Here is a 15,429-nt window from a genome sequence, read left to right as displayed (position 1 = left end):
GGATGTTAACAGCTGTACCAGAGCGTCTGACAGGTTGCTGTGTTGAGTTGATTTGCCTAGAGATGCTTTGGTATGCTCCAATATGAATTGAAAAAGCATCGATCATGGTAATGCATTATTTTCCTTGTATGATGGCATCGTTGCTGCTCTGAAAGCCTCAGGCCAAGTTTACATTAGACCGTATCTGTCTCGTTTTCTTCGCGGATGCACTGTCCGTTTACATTAAAACGCCGGGAAACGGGAATCCGCCAGGGTCCACGTATTCAATCCAGATCGTGTCTGGTCCGGTGCTGTGTAAACATTGAGAATACGCGGATACGCTGTGCTGAGCTCTAGCTGGCGTCGTCATTGGACAACGTCACTGTGACATCCACCTTCCTGATTCGCTGGCGTTGGTCATGTGACACGACTGCTGAAAAACGGCGCGGACTTCCGCCTTGTATCACCTTTCATTAAAGAGTATAAAAGTATGAAAATACTGATGCAAATACTGCCCATTGTGTAGTTATGATTGTCTTTAGGCTTGCCATCCTTCCACTTGCAAGTGGTAAGTGATATGCGCTGGGATCACACACACAGCGGCTCAGTCCCGAATCACAGCTTGTTCACTTCACTCGCGTGCTCTGTGAGCTGCGCAAGGCCGGAGTGCGCACCCTCCAGAGGGCACTCGCTGTTCAGGGCGGAGTGATTTGGAGCGCAGGATGCCTGCGGAGCCGAGCGTATCCGTGTATTGGCGTTGCTGTGTGCACGCGAATCGTGTATTGGTGTTGCTGTGTGCACACTAATCGTTTTAAAAACGTTAATCTGATGATCCGCTGATACGGTCTAATGTAAACCCCACCTGAGGATCTCTGTGCTGAGTAGCTGTAATTTAGCAAACTACCCTTTCCATTGTTTCAGTTGTTTATTATTGTAAACCTTAATGTATTGTTTAATGCATTGGTTAAAGCATTTGCACTGTTCTGCAAATTTATTCCATATACCCGTAGGCTATGGGAAGTTATGCATTGACATTCTGAAGTTTATGAACTTTCAATCTAAACCTGACAAATTTGTTAAATTAATGCAATTTAAATGTTTTAATTTGGCTTGTCTAGTAGCCTGCAGTTTAGCCTCTTTTTTTACTTCTATGAAAAGTGTTCACGGAAATGAGACTGAAATGACCTCTATTTAAATTTGAAAAACAAAAGCCTGAATAGGAAAATAGATGTTGCTTTTTTTTGGGTAAGAAAAGTTTCTTTTTTTTTTTTCCCCAAAAAATATCATGAACCCAGTATCAGGAAACAAATTGAATCATGAATTTCTACTTTTTACTTGTCTACATGATGGTCTTTCCATTTAAACATGGAGACGGATCTCCAAAACCTGATAAATGTTGCCATAGTGATTCCGATCGCATCCATCGCAGTCACCACGGCTTAAATACTAAACAAGTGAAATGTTGCCTTGTTGAACCATCTTTAAAAAAAAAAAAAGAACCCCCACCTCATGTGAGTGTATGAATTTCTTTTTTTGTTACATTTGAGCTTTTTGTTTCCTAAATTCACGTTTCCGTTACTTGTTTTTTAGCTCGCAATTTCAAACTGTGTATTAAGCAGGTTACGGGAATCTGCTTGACGTTGCTGCTTCTGCATTCGCAAATTTACACGTCACGAAGAGACTGGCGTTGTGTCGATCAGGCAGCTCAGCACGACGTCGCTCTGACCTCCTGAACAAAATGCTTCGGCAGCTAAGGAGGCATTTCTCGTGCGCTGTTGTGTATGAAACTGTCGTGCACCTACAAGTCGGCGCCGGTGAATTTTAATTTTTTTTTTTTTTGAGTCTGTGTTTTGGGCTGGTGAGCTCAGACTGAAGAGTTTACACTTTGTGGTTGTGTTGCAGGCTTTCTGTGAGGAGCTGGAGACTCTGATCCACGATCAGATGAAGAAGGGGAAGAACCCCACCAGCCTGCTGGCTCTGCAGCAGATCGCTGACTTCATGACCACCAGCGTGCCCACCATGTACCCCGCCGCCCCGCAGGGAGGCATGGCCGCGCTCAATATGAGTCAGTGTACACACACACACGTACAGTTTTTTGTCTCAGCACTTGTTTATCTGAGTCAAGCTGATGATCCCTTTAAAGCACAGGAGAAGGTGTTGAATTCTCGTGTGTGTGTGTGTGTGTGTGTGTGTAGGTCTGGGGATGGTGACCCCAGTGAATGATCTCCGAGGCTCAGACTCCATCGCTTATGAGAAAGGAGAGAAGCTGCTGCGCTGTAAACTCGCTGCCTTTTACCGTCTGGCGGACCTGTTTGGTTGGTCTCAGCTTATCTACAATCATTTAACTGTGAGTGTGTGACACACACACACACACACACACACACGCGTGTACATACACACGTTCTCATGGAGCACGAGCTTCCTTAAATGATCTGTGACCTGATCTGCAAACTTGCTTCAAAGTATTGGGAGTTAACAAGTGGGGTGTGTGTGTGTGTGTGTGTGTGTCCCTTCAGGTCAGACTAAACTCCGAGCAGGAACGCTTTCTGATTGTCCCATTTGGACTTCTGTACAGTGAAGTCTCCGCCTCCAGTCTGGTAAGGCCCTGCCCCTTTTATTTTTCTTGAACACACGTTTTCTGATCCGATTCCCATGCTCTCATTTTATTTTATTCTTGGACCGTATGTAATGTTTTCACGTCCGTTTAAACAGAATGATGGCGAGAAAACAACAATCGACTCTGAATCCAGGAAGTGAATCAGTCATCGATTGATGTGTACAATATACAAGAGCTGAGTGTTACGGGGCGGCCATCTTGAATCGTCTTCAAAATCAGTTTTTGAATTTGAAGGATTTATTTTTAGATGGAAGCAAAATTATCTGTCAGTGGAATAAGAAAATTTAAGTCTGTAAGTTTTTAAAATCACATTGTAATTGATGTATAGCTAAGTTATTCCACGAAATCGAGTCGTACGTGAGCTGATAGCCGACGAGGCGCGGAGCACCAAGTCGTCTATAAGCCATGATTTTGACAAACTGAGCATTTTTATTTTTTGCAAATTCGATAGGTAAAAACAATCCAACAAAATCATTTCCGCATAGAATGTAAAGAAACCGGCGAAATGACAGGAGCTGTTTGTGAAAAAATGCTATAATAAGAATTATTGAGAAGTAATTTTAAAAAGATACGTTCTTACCATCGAATACTTTTATTCCATATTTTGTTGCCTTTTTTTTGGGTGGGTTTGTTTTCGAGTAGTTATTATTTCGTCCTCGGTTGGTTCAGCAACACGCTCTGCCGTTTTGTTTTTCTCGACTCACGGTATAGAGATCTTGCAGTCGCGTGACCGGAAAGTACATAGCCGCCATCTTGTCGGTAAAAAACACCGCTGAATACTGCTGCACTCGTGTACAGAATGGATAAATTTCAACCGACGGACTACATGGCTCATTTTTCTAATGAACAGATAACTAGATATATGTCTAAAATAAACGATCTACAGATTAGTGACCCTTATGGCTTACCGGACGGAGTTTTCACGACCGTGTCAGTGGATATGGAACTGCCAGCGGAATACCCAGACGTGTATAATTACCTCATTAACTTTCCCTCGCTGTTCAGTGGTGAAGCACTGCGTGCTTATAAATCTCTGGACAGTTATCTTTACAGAAATCCAGGATTTGTCAGCGACTCAGATGTGGCATCTTGTAAACAAGAAAATAACAATCCTCATTGGACGGGTAAGTCACTTAAGTATTGAGTATAGCGCTGACCAGCCGATTATAGAATAGAATAAGGTAATTCCAGCTGTAATTCCAAATCATCCGTGTTGTTTACCATGGATCTGGCGTTGGAGAGGTAGAGGCTTGGCAGTGGAGATTTGAGTGGCTGTTTTCTGAGCTTAGTCAACAGGCCGACTCTACAGCCTCGCTTTTGCTTCCGCTCCCAGCGCCGCCTCCTTCGCTTTGCTTCCGATAACAATCCACGGAGACCCCGCTGATCTCGCTATCTCGTCCGGAATGTTGTGCATGCGATGGAAATCGCTACAAACAGTCATTTTCTGCTGGAAACCAATGTCCAGTAAGTCCATACGGTTGTAGTGGATACTGAAGTCCGGTACAGACGAACAACACGCAAAAATACACACAAAAAACATAAAAACCGTGCACAGGTAGGGAGAGCTTGTAGCCGCAGCCGTTGTAGTAGAATTGTATATAGTAGGGTTTTCCAGAAGAAAAGGTAGAAGTAGAAACAGAATGAAGTAGAAGGCTGAAATATGGCGTTTGACCGACAAGATGGCGTCTGTCACAATCTGGATCGGCTGTGACGTCACATGCAAGTGCTCCATATGAGCTGATGTCCTAGTAGTAGAGTAGCCAATCAGAATGCACGATTGCTCATATCCAGGGAATGTGGATAGAATAATAAGAACTATTAAAGAAATTTGCCCGTGTTCCAGATATTTTCACTTGCTAAGATGTCATTTTTTGCAGTGTACAGATCATTACTGCTTTTTTTCCAAAAAATAAATAAAAATATATTGCTATTTGGTGGATCATGACCTCTGTGGGTATTTATTTATTATTATACCAACATAAAAGCTGGTACAGTATAACAAAACAAAAGATGGACAAAGACGGTAGTGTATAGTCAGTGAATACATGATGTGTATTGAACCAAGGGAAGAGGTAGATTTTTAAAGTGCAAATTAAATCCTTAAAGGTCTCCTTGCACCGTTTTTTCATTAATTGTGCGGTGGTCTCTAGTATGAATGAACGCCCTGTGAGCCGGTTTTGGTGAAAAAAATGTTGTGGTTCTCCTGTTTCAGGCTGTTCTAGTTTGGTGGAGGAGTGGGTGGCGGGAGAACGACAGGATTTCAGCTCTTACTCATTAATATTCATGAAATGTAAACGTGTTACCTCTGATTGGCTAACAGCACTGTGGCGCTACCTCCAGTGAGTCAGAACAAGCGGATGTGGGTGTCTTACTACGGCGAGAGAGAAGGAACAAACCGCTAAGGGAAAAATACCGCGCGCTGATGTCATTGAGGTGCAACGCGAAGAAATAAGAAAAATTCAACAAATGTTTGGGTTTTTACTGAACAAACAAACGAATAAAATGAACGAGTGACTTAAAAAAAAAATGAATGCGAGTGTCTTTGTAAAAACTGTTTTGATTGGCTATTATGGTCTCGACGTCGATGTTTTGACCAATAACAATGTAGATAACACGAATTTTACATCACATTCAACGAGATTTAAACGAGACTAAAGATGGCGACTTACAAATAATGTGTAAACATCGTTGGAGTTAATAAAGTTTGAACAGCATGAAGGAACATACCCCAACCCCCTGAAATTAATAAAAAACATTTCTCAACGGATTTGGCATAATATAAAAAGGTCGTTTTTTTTACTCAGAAAAAGCGGAAAACTCTCATCGCTGCCGAGCTTGTGACCATGTCATGCATGCTAACGTGGAGAATATGAACATGCTGTTTTGGAGCAAAAACCTTCGAACAAAAAGTTCATGTTTTACTTACAGCTTGTGAGCTGGTGGTCGATCGTCTTGACGGTACAGATCCAGGGATTAAATGCAACCTTGAAGCAAAACCACTACCGAAGGCACCGACATTTGAAAAGTCACTGTGGTTGAAATGATCAGAACACAGTACTAACGCTGCATTATACTTCGCTGGTGGTGTTCCAAAGATAAATTCCAGCCATTTCTTCTTCACCTCTTCTATCTTGGGCAAGAAATGCAACGTTGATGTGTTACTGCCACAAATAACACAGGCACGAACTTGTTCAGACATGTTTTCGACTTGCTGTTAGGTCCTCTTCGTTAGCTACTGACCAGATAGGCTCTGCTCAGTGTTGCCAGATACTGCTGACGTTTTCCAGCCCAAAATATGTTCAAATCCGCCAAAATGCACTTAAAACCGCCCAATCTGGCAACACTGGCTCTGCTATCTGTCCTCGCACTTAAATCCAAACTTCCTTCCCGTGGGCGGTCGCAAGCCAAGGTGGGCGAGGCCATGAATACTAATTTACGAAGTGACGTAAGATCGTATGGCTTTTCCAGATCCGCTCGTTTTTCCGACTATTTTCTTTCATTAGCTAATACAGGGAATGGGAGTAGAATTACATTTTCGCATGCAGCATGCAACTCTGAGTGAACTATGGTATTTCAAAAAGAGCCAGTATTAAACGTTTTTGGTGGAAGGGCACCTTTAAGTGATTTATACAGTATCAGTGATTTGTAGTATATACACCGTACCAGTCAAAAGTTTGTACACCCCTATTAGGGTGCATCAGTTGCCCTCACTTTCATAAAATCTGATGCATTTTTGTTTGGGTGTTCCTTTTCACCAATAAAGACATCCTGTAAAATTTTTTTGACCATATTCAAAAGTCTAATGGTGGCACCATGAGGTTCATTTTTTGCCAAAAAATGCTTATTTTATGTTTTCGCGTAAGGTTTGAATCACAATGTTGGACTCCGTTTATTGATTTCTTGTGAGCCAGAGATCATGTTAAGAACCTTTGCAAGGGATTGAGAAGCATTAATGTGATTCATAATACATTTGTACTGTTTAAAAGTAGTTGAACAATGATTCAATGAACAGCTAAAACTCAAACTGTGCTTGATAATATATTTAGAATATGTACTAAAAATGTGTATCTAAGATATTTGGTATACTCTATAAGGTGCCATAATGTTTCATGAAAAGTGATCGAAATTTTGTCATAAAAGTCATAAAATAGCAGCTTTTTCCATAACTTTGAGCTCCTGGTGCCACCATTAAACTTTTGAATTTTGTCAAAATATTTCACCCAGTGTGTTTTCTTACCAAAAGGAACATAAAAACAAAAATGCATCATGATCGGAGGAACTTTTCAGTTTTGGGGACAACTGATGCACCCTGACCCCTATTCATTCCTAGGTTTTTCTGTATTTTGACACCCCCCCCCCCCCCCCCCCCCCCCCCAAAAAAAAATTTAATCCTATTCACTGGATATGAGCAACCAACTCTGATTGGCTACTAGGCTATCAGCTCATATACCGTGAGTAGAGAAAAACAAAATGGCGGCGCGTGTTAATGAACCAACCGAGGACGAAATAAAAACTCGAAAACACCCCCCCCCCCCCCCCCCCCCCCAAAAAAAGCAACAAAATATGGAATAAAAGTATTTGATAGTAAGAGCTCATTTTTTTCCAAGAATTATTATAGTATTTTTCACAAATTTCACAAGCGGAAATGATTTTGTCGGACATTTTGTATAAAGTTTTTATTTATCGAATTTGCAAAAAAAAAAAAAAGCTCGGTTTCTCAAAATCCAGTGAATGTGGATAGAATTAAAGTTATTCCACTCAATCTCGGTGCTACGTGCCTCGTCGGCTATCGGCTCATGTACGACTCGATTTTGTGGAATAACTGTTAATTACGCAACAGTTGGTTAAAGAATGCAGATGTGTCATTGTTTCCAGTCTTGGCTACAGTACTGCAGTCTCGTAACTCCAGAGGAAAGCTGTGCGTCTTTGTAAACTGAATACATTTTTATGTATTTTAGATTATATTTATTTTTTTATGAGCATAATTTTTCAAATGTGAGCATAGCAAGGTTTCTGAGACCTTGTTTCTGCCGAGTCATTGTGGAAGGAGTGTCTCTCTCTCTCTCTCTCTCTCTCTCCCAATCAGCTTTATTATGTCGCCTTTTTTCCTTCCCCTCGCCTCTGAATACTAAACAGACACCCCTTCATTATCCACAAATCTAAAACTATTGAGTGGAGTAAAACGTTATCATTAAGTCATCTCCGAGTTCGTGTTGCGTTAGTCACGGTGTTGCGAAAGACGAATTTGCCTTGGCAGACTTCCTGCTGCTCATCAGTACACAAGTACGCAGAAGGCGCATGATCAGTAGATCAGCACATCAGCGCTGATTCATTTTCTAGTGCAGCAGCTCTGAATGTGCTGCAGTTCCAGTTTATACGAATGAGCTCCTTCTAACATGCTGCTGTTTCCGTAGTAACTGGGGACGTAAATTTGTGGCACAGGATTGAGTGTGTGGATCTTCTATCATTAACTGTTGCCCTCTTGTGTAAACTAGGAGGAAGTGTTTTAAAGGACGCGTCAACAGTTTAAACCTCGCTGATGGGGCTTCTTTTAAAGAAGTCTGTTTTACTGTGTTCTTAGTACTGCCTTTTATTTAAAAAAAAAAAAAGCACATTTTGACTCGAACTTGTCTCCTGGATGTTCCACAACATTAAATGTAACTATAAAAGGATAAAAATTACAACAGTAACTGTTGATGAATCCCTTTTTTGTGGTGGAGCTCCATTTCATGTCTTGCTCGGTCACTGCAGGGCCTCGACATTAACTTTTAAACCCACTTGCCCTGGGGGACAAGGGGGGTTGATTTCTACTTGCTCTCCCGATATTATCACTTTTCCGCCTATTTTGCGAGTACTACATTTTTTTTTTTTTTTTAGGAAAACCATAGAATAGTTGTGAATTGCAACATAAAATGAAGATCACACATTGAGTTGAAGTTTGGTTATTGATCAAGCTTATTATTAAAGGGGTACAAAATATAATATATACGGTTGCTGATGTGACAAAGTAACGTATTCTTAAGTATTCTATCAAATTTATATACTAGAAAACAACGAAATATCTTGGTAATTGTAAATATAATACTTTATACGCTAAACCGCACAAGAGTCGCCATTTTTAAAAGACCGTGACGTCAGCGCTACCCACTGCACTAGCGGAACTCTCCGAAATAGAGGCGATAAGCGTGTAATCATGGCGTCGGGCGCATCAAGTGAAAGCGACAGCTCTGTCGAATCATACGAAGAGATCCCGCAAGACACACTGCAAGCAGGCTATGGCTTAGAAGGGTACCAGTTTGAACCTAGGAGAGGTACTCTCGACTCCGGTGATGAAATAAGAGAAGAAAGCTCGGATGACGGCGAGGATGAGACTGATGCTGACCATGGGCATGGCGAGCGTGGGGCAGAGCGTCTGCGTGCAGGTGACACGGCGTGGTGCTCGTGCGGAAAATGTAACGTGGAGTTGCTCACGAGTCCAGCAGAATTTATTTGCTGCAATGAGATAGGCGCCACCCGTGGACTTGCGAAATCGTCGCAAGAGGCAGAAACAGGTATTTCACACGTGCTATTCCCAGCCTCAATGAGCCAACACAACTGGGCACATACATACATCATGAGTGTTACGCAGAGAAAATGAACGTGCATTCTGATTGGATAAAATTAATATCATGGCGGGCTGTTCAAACTGCGGAAATAGTTTGCTCGAGCTACTTTCCAAACACTATAACTTTCCAACCTTAGAACAAAAAACTTTTGTAAGTCTTGAATAAGGTTCGTTAATGTGTGTTTTATTGTTATATTTACTCTATATATTGCCCTCTGTTCCCCTTTAAGTTTGGTTATCGGTTACTTTTTACTTGTAACAGACAATAACAATTCTATCCAAAATAGTTTTTCCTACCTTAGTTGATTTATTTCCATTTCGCATGCAGCTGTTGTAAAGTTCAGTGTGTTTGTGTAGAATTCTCTGACTGTAGGTTCATTACTCGATAATGTAGAAATCATAAAATGGAAATCTATAACAAAGTTTGTATGAAGAAAACAACAGGGTGCCAAGACTTTTGAACAGTACTGTGTTTGAGAATATTTATATATCGTGTGGGTTTTTTTTGTTTTTTGTTATATCATCCACCTCGAGGTTTAAAGAAAAAAAAAACCTGTGCTGCGTCATGACAGACAGGAATAATGTTTGAGTTTAAAATTTAGTTAGTAGGTTGTGGGTGTTTGATACAGACCTGGCAACCTGTATTTGAATCAGTGCAGCTGGTCTGTCATGATGCAGTGTGGTGGTTTTTTTTTTTGTTTTTTTTTAAATAAACCTAGAGGTGGATGATATAACACAAAAAGATATATAAATCAAGTCATTAGTTTTCTTTTATTACAGACATGTAAAAGTTTTTTCCTTTACCTGACATATTTTGTCGGTGTAACTTCCGTCTTCATCAGAGGGTCATCCGGATGTTGGTGTGTGACGTGCTTTTATAATCAGCTGATGTTATGAAACATGTCAGGTAAAGGAAAAAACTTTTACATGTCTGTAATAAAAGAAAACTAATGACTTGATTTAATAAGAAGACATAATGAACGTGATACATCTAAGAGATATAAATATTTTGCCCAGGACTGTGTTCCTCTGATAACAGAAACAAAGCTCCAGCTCTCTCTGCTCTTAATCTCTTCTGTTCTTTCAGGATTTTATCGCGCATGCCGCTCCTTGTTGAGGTTTTTTTTTTTTTTTTTTTAAATGCCCGAGTTGTTTGAAACCAATCTGGGTTTTCTGTGTCGAATAAAGAAGCGGCTTCACCTGTAAGAAAACCAAACACTTTCATGAAAGCGCTAACTCGAATGCGAGCAGAAAATTAAAACGAGATTCTTAAGCAAACTCTTCCATCCTCACTTCTGACTTTGTTTTTGTAAAATACATTTTAAATACAATCATGAATTTCTCTGGAGTTTTCAGGCTGAGCAGCTCTCCTCTGATTCTTTAACCGCTCATTTCCTCGTTGTTCTTCAAGCATTTGCTTCTATTTGTGAACATTTTTCTTGAGAGCAGGGAGACGGGAATGCCTTTTATCTATTTCTGTTTGAACAACCAAAAACGGCGCAAAAATGAAGACAGATTAAGCTGCTTTCATGAAAGACGGTGCCTGTCTGACCCCAGCTGTAATGATCACGTGATGCGTGACGTCATGCACACGGGGTCTATAAACAGTACGCGTACCATACTACAACAGCGGGGGGATATAAAATAATTTGCAAAGCAGTAAATGAAACCAAGACTACGTTCAGACTGCACCCTGAAACGACCCATATCTGATTTTTTTGCCCATATGCGACCTGTATCCGATTTGTTATTGACAATCTGAACGACACAGATCCGATTTTTTTTCACATGCGACCCAGGCCGCTTGGATATGTGGTCCTAATTCCGATGCATATCCATTATTTTCACATGCGACTGCAGTCTGACCGGTCAGGTCGCATTCATGCGACCTACACGTCATCAACAAGAGACAAACGTCACTATTCTGCGTTGGCTAATCCCGCCTCTTTGGTGGAAAACAACATTTGTACAGTTTTCAGAATTTAAATAGACTTTTATAGAATTGATCAAGCTAATGGTGGATTTGGTAGGGACCTGGATGTTGATCTGTTAGCCTGATTAAATAAAACAGTTTCTATAACTGATTTATAACTTAAACCATCCTGTATTACAAGATTCTAAGATTGTTCTGGAAATTTCCAGTAATTTGACACCTTCGGTCTCATTAGTCTGCTGCCCACATTAATCAGATTATTGTGTGAGTTCCGCCGCTGCCACAAAAACCACATCGCCAGGTCTCGCCTCATCTCCATGCTTTACTTGCAAACTTGAAGAGTGTGCTTTTTTTTTTTTGGTTTACGTATTACGTAGATGTGCTTATTACGTGTCAATTTGCGCATGCGGGACACTTTTGGGTCGTTTTCCGTTCATATTGGAGATCGCATGCAAGTCTCATATAATTGGTAATGTGAACGGCCTAACAAAATCGGATTTCACAACAAATCGGATATGGGTCGTTTCAGGTTGCAGTCTGAACGTAGTACATGACGAAGAAAACAGTCAAGACGTAATGGCAGATACGTAGTGAGGGAGGGATGCTTTTAGGAACTGAAATAATAAAAGATCAAAAAGGCTAATTTTTTTGCTGCTAGTTCATAATATATGCTCATTCCAACTTGCCTGGTCGGGCATGTCGGGGACATATCCCACCTGCCCGAATGCGTGTTTCACTTGCCCCAGGCAATCGGGCAGTCCTTAATGTGCATATTTTGGACCAATTCTGTGGTGTTGTTGGTTTTTTTTTTAATATGAAAGAATGTCCCTTTACACACTCATCCAGAAGGGTAATTTTGCACAAGGCCATCTGTCTACAGCAGAAAAAAATAAAATAACAAAACGCGTCTGGAAAAATCCCAAGGGAGTCTGGAGTCAGGTTCGTGACGTCACCTGTGGAAGCGCCAGCAGGCTGCGAGAGCTTCACGGTTTCAGTGCACAGCCTGTGTAGACCAAGTTTAGCAGCTAGCGATTTTTGCATTGAAATATGGAATTGTCGCCTGAGCGCAATGTTACTTCACCTTTGGATGAAGAATATAATGAGATGTCAGAATGATTTCTTACCCTGGCAACAGTCAACTTGTGAATTGCCGATTTTCTTGGTCTTTTTCTCGGCTCTGCTTGGTCTTCGGCTTCGAGGGCCTCAGTGGATGCGGCACTTGGCCTTCTGTCAGGGGAGACGAACACGGCCGGCTCCTTTGGTGACGCTGACACAGATGGAGACGGTGTTGCTTTGGACATTCTGACAGATGGGACTGCATCTTTTTTTTTTTAGATCAAGTTGCCTCACGAAGCCCATTTCCCACTGCAAATAGTTCTCAAAGTCATCCGGCCTTGTGAAGTGAGCACCACAAATAATGCTGTAGCATGTAGCCAATTTCCCCGGGTGCCTCACACGAAGCGCTCCCATTTCTCTCTCATTGTCCAGTCTTTTGGAAAACAACGAGTACTAATCCCATCAAGATTGGTGTTGCTACACCCTTCTACAATGCATCTGTTAACCATTTTAATAATTACGTGGTGATGGTAAAATGATTTTTGAAGGAAAACAGATTTAAAGTTTAAAGATGTGAATTCACTTAAGTGACCAGCGGGCGGAGCTTAAAGTGCATATTCTGGACCAATTTCGTTTTTTTTTTTTTTTATATGAAAGTATGTTCCTTTACACACTCATCCAGAAGGGTAATTTTGCACAAGGCCATCTGTCTACAGCAGAAAAAAATAAAACAAAATAACAAAACGCGTCTGGAAAAATCCCAAGGGAGTCTGGAGCCAGATTCGTGACGTCACCTGCGGAAGCGCCAGCAGGCTGCGAGAGCTTTGCACGGTTTCAGTGCACAGCCTGTGTAGACCAAGCGCTCCCATTTCTCTCTCATTGTCCGGTCTTTTGGAAAACGATGAGTACTAATCCCATCATGATCGGTGTTGCTACACCCTCCTACGATACATCTGTTAACCATTTTAATAATTACGCGATAACGTTGAAGAAATTTGCAGAAAACCACCAGGTCGTTTTCTCATAAACAAACCAGCGCTGGTGTAGGATTCAGAGGGAGGCCCCCCGCATGCAACGTCATGAAAATCAGTGTTTGCCGGGAAATCCAAACGCCAAGTTTTTTCAGAGGCGGACCAATTCGCCTCAAATGGCTTGATTTCAACTGAATTTTTCTGGTATTGCGCAAGGTAAAAAATTGCAGAGAATGTGACAGATATTTGACCAAAGTTTAATATAAAATAGGAGAATTACACTGATCTCGCTCCTGAATTTACCCGTGATATGCACTTTAATGTCGAGCCCTGCACTGATTTGATTGGTTTTCTTATAACGGTGTACTAATGATAGGAATTTACCCAGATATCTTCCTTCCTCTGTTTCCCTGCATGTTTCCAGGTAAAGATCAACCTGCAGGGCGAGATCGTGGACAGAGGCAGCACGAACCTGGGCGTGAACCAGGCGGGATTCACCCTGCACTCCGCCATATACGCAGCCCGACCTGACATCAAGTGCATTGTGCACATCCACACTCCTGCTGGCGCAGCGGTAACACACTTGTGTATTTTTTATTTTTTTTTTCTTTGATGCAAGATCTCCACAGCAGTGTTGTCCTTGTTGCTCAAACTTCTCTCACGCACCCTTCCCCTTTATGTCCTGGTCAAGGTTTCAGCTATGAAGTGTGGTCTACTGCCCATTTCTCCCGAGGCCCTGTCTCTGGGCGAGGTGACCTACCATGACTACCATGGCATTCTGGTGGACAGCGAGGAGAGCATCCTGATACAGAAGAACCTCGGCCCCAAGAGCAAGGTAGCTACTGTAACCATACCTCCTCCTTCAGTGATTATAGAATAGGTCTTGTGATACAGCTTGGGTGTGTGTGTGCTGTTTAGGTGCTGATTCTGAGGAACCATGGGCTGGTGTCAGTAGGGGAAACTGTAGAAGAGGCTTTTTACTACATCCACAATCTGGTTACAGCCTGCGAGATTCAGGTAACACTCCATCTCTGTGTGTTTGGGTTCACTGTAGAGGATTTGTTGTACAGAAATCTACACACAGTCCACAGCACGATGAAGATCCATGTTAGCAGCCCAGAATGTCCAGGTGTGGACTGCAGATGATTCAGGCTAGAAATGCAGAAGATCCGTGCCAGCGTGGTGCATGGGAGGAGGTCCGTGCCAGCGTGGTATATTGGAGAAGATCCGTGCCAGCGTGGTGTAGGGTTCTATTGGTCTTAAGTGATCAATCTCATTAAATCAGTCTCATTAAATCGGTCTCATTAATAATACCATTAATTTTGGTGCTTAATAATACATTACCAAACAGCTAAATTATGGTATATTCCAAATTATTATGATCACTTCCAATGCAGCAATAATGTATCACTTACCAAGCTACAACCAATGGCACACTGAAGGCAATTTGGAGGTCTTTTGAGATTGGATGACTTCAAAAATATATAGAAGCAACACAGACACAGTTTAACAATGAATTGAATTTATTCTAACAATGATAAAAATGGGTAATAGTAGTTTAATACATTATATACAATATGGTCATATAGAGATCTTGCAGTCGCGTGACCGGAAAGTACACAGCCGCCATCTTGTCGGTAAAAAACACCGCTGGATACTGCTGCACTCGTGTACAAAATGGATCAATTTCAACCGACGGACTACACGGCTCATTTTTCTAATGAACAGATAACTAGATATATGTCTAAAATAAACGACCTACAGATTAGTGACCCTTATCGATTACCGGACGGAGTTTTCACGACCGTGTCAGTGGATATTGAACTGCCAGAGGTGGAATACCCAGACGTGTATAATTACCTCATTAACTTTCCCTCGCTGTTCAGTGGTGAAGCACTGCGTGCTTATAAATCTCTGGACAGTTATCTTTACAGAAATTCAGGATTTGTCAGCCGCCCTCAGATGTGGCATCTTGTAAACAAGAAAATAATCCTCATTGGACGGGTAAGTCACTTAAGTATTACTAGTACTGATACTAGATATATCAGTAATATCTAGTATAGCACTGACCAGCCGATTATAGAATAGAATAAGGTAATTCCAGCTGTAATTCCAAATCGTCCGTCTTGTTTACCATGGATCTGGCGTTTGAGAGATAGAGGCTTAGCAGTGGAGGTTTGAGTGGCTGTTTTCTGGGCTTAGTCAACAGGCCGGCTCTGCCTGCCGCCTCGCTTTTGCTTCCTCTCCCGACGCCGCCTCCTTTGCCTGC

At 41.6% G+C, this 15,429-nt stretch overlaps 1 protein-coding gene across 3 annotated transcripts in view; it reads left to right on the top strand.

The window, feature by feature from the left end:
* The window catches only part of add1 (adducin 1 (alpha)), a 91,875-nt gene that overhangs the window by 41,098 nt on the left and 35,348 nt on the right, over nt 1-15,429 (top strand). For all 3 annotated transcript variants that reach the window (XM_060935385.1, XM_060935382.1, XM_060935384.1), the window contains exons 3-8: nt 1,882-2,044; nt 2,175-2,326; nt 2,496-2,576; nt 13,585-13,734; nt 13,852-13,995; nt 14,079-14,177. In XM_060935385.1, coding sequence (XP_060791368.1) covers nt 1,882-2,044; nt 2,175-2,326; nt 2,496-2,576; nt 13,585-13,734; nt 13,852-13,995; nt 14,079-14,177 — 789 coding nt within the window. The remainder of the gene's footprint in view (nt 1-1,881; nt 2,045-2,174; nt 2,327-2,495; nt 2,577-13,584; nt 13,735-13,851; nt 13,996-14,078; nt 14,178-15,429) is intronic.

This window comes from Neoarius graeffei, chromosome 12 (genome assembly GCF_027579695.1).
Source record: "Neoarius graeffei isolate fNeoGra1 chromosome 12, fNeoGra1.pri, whole genome shotgun sequence".
Taxonomy (NCBI): Eukaryota; Metazoa; Chordata; class Actinopteri; order Siluriformes; family Ariidae; genus Neoarius; species Neoarius graeffei.
Note: the sequence above shows the minus strand (reverse complement) of the source record. Positions and strands in the feature narration are given on the sequence as shown.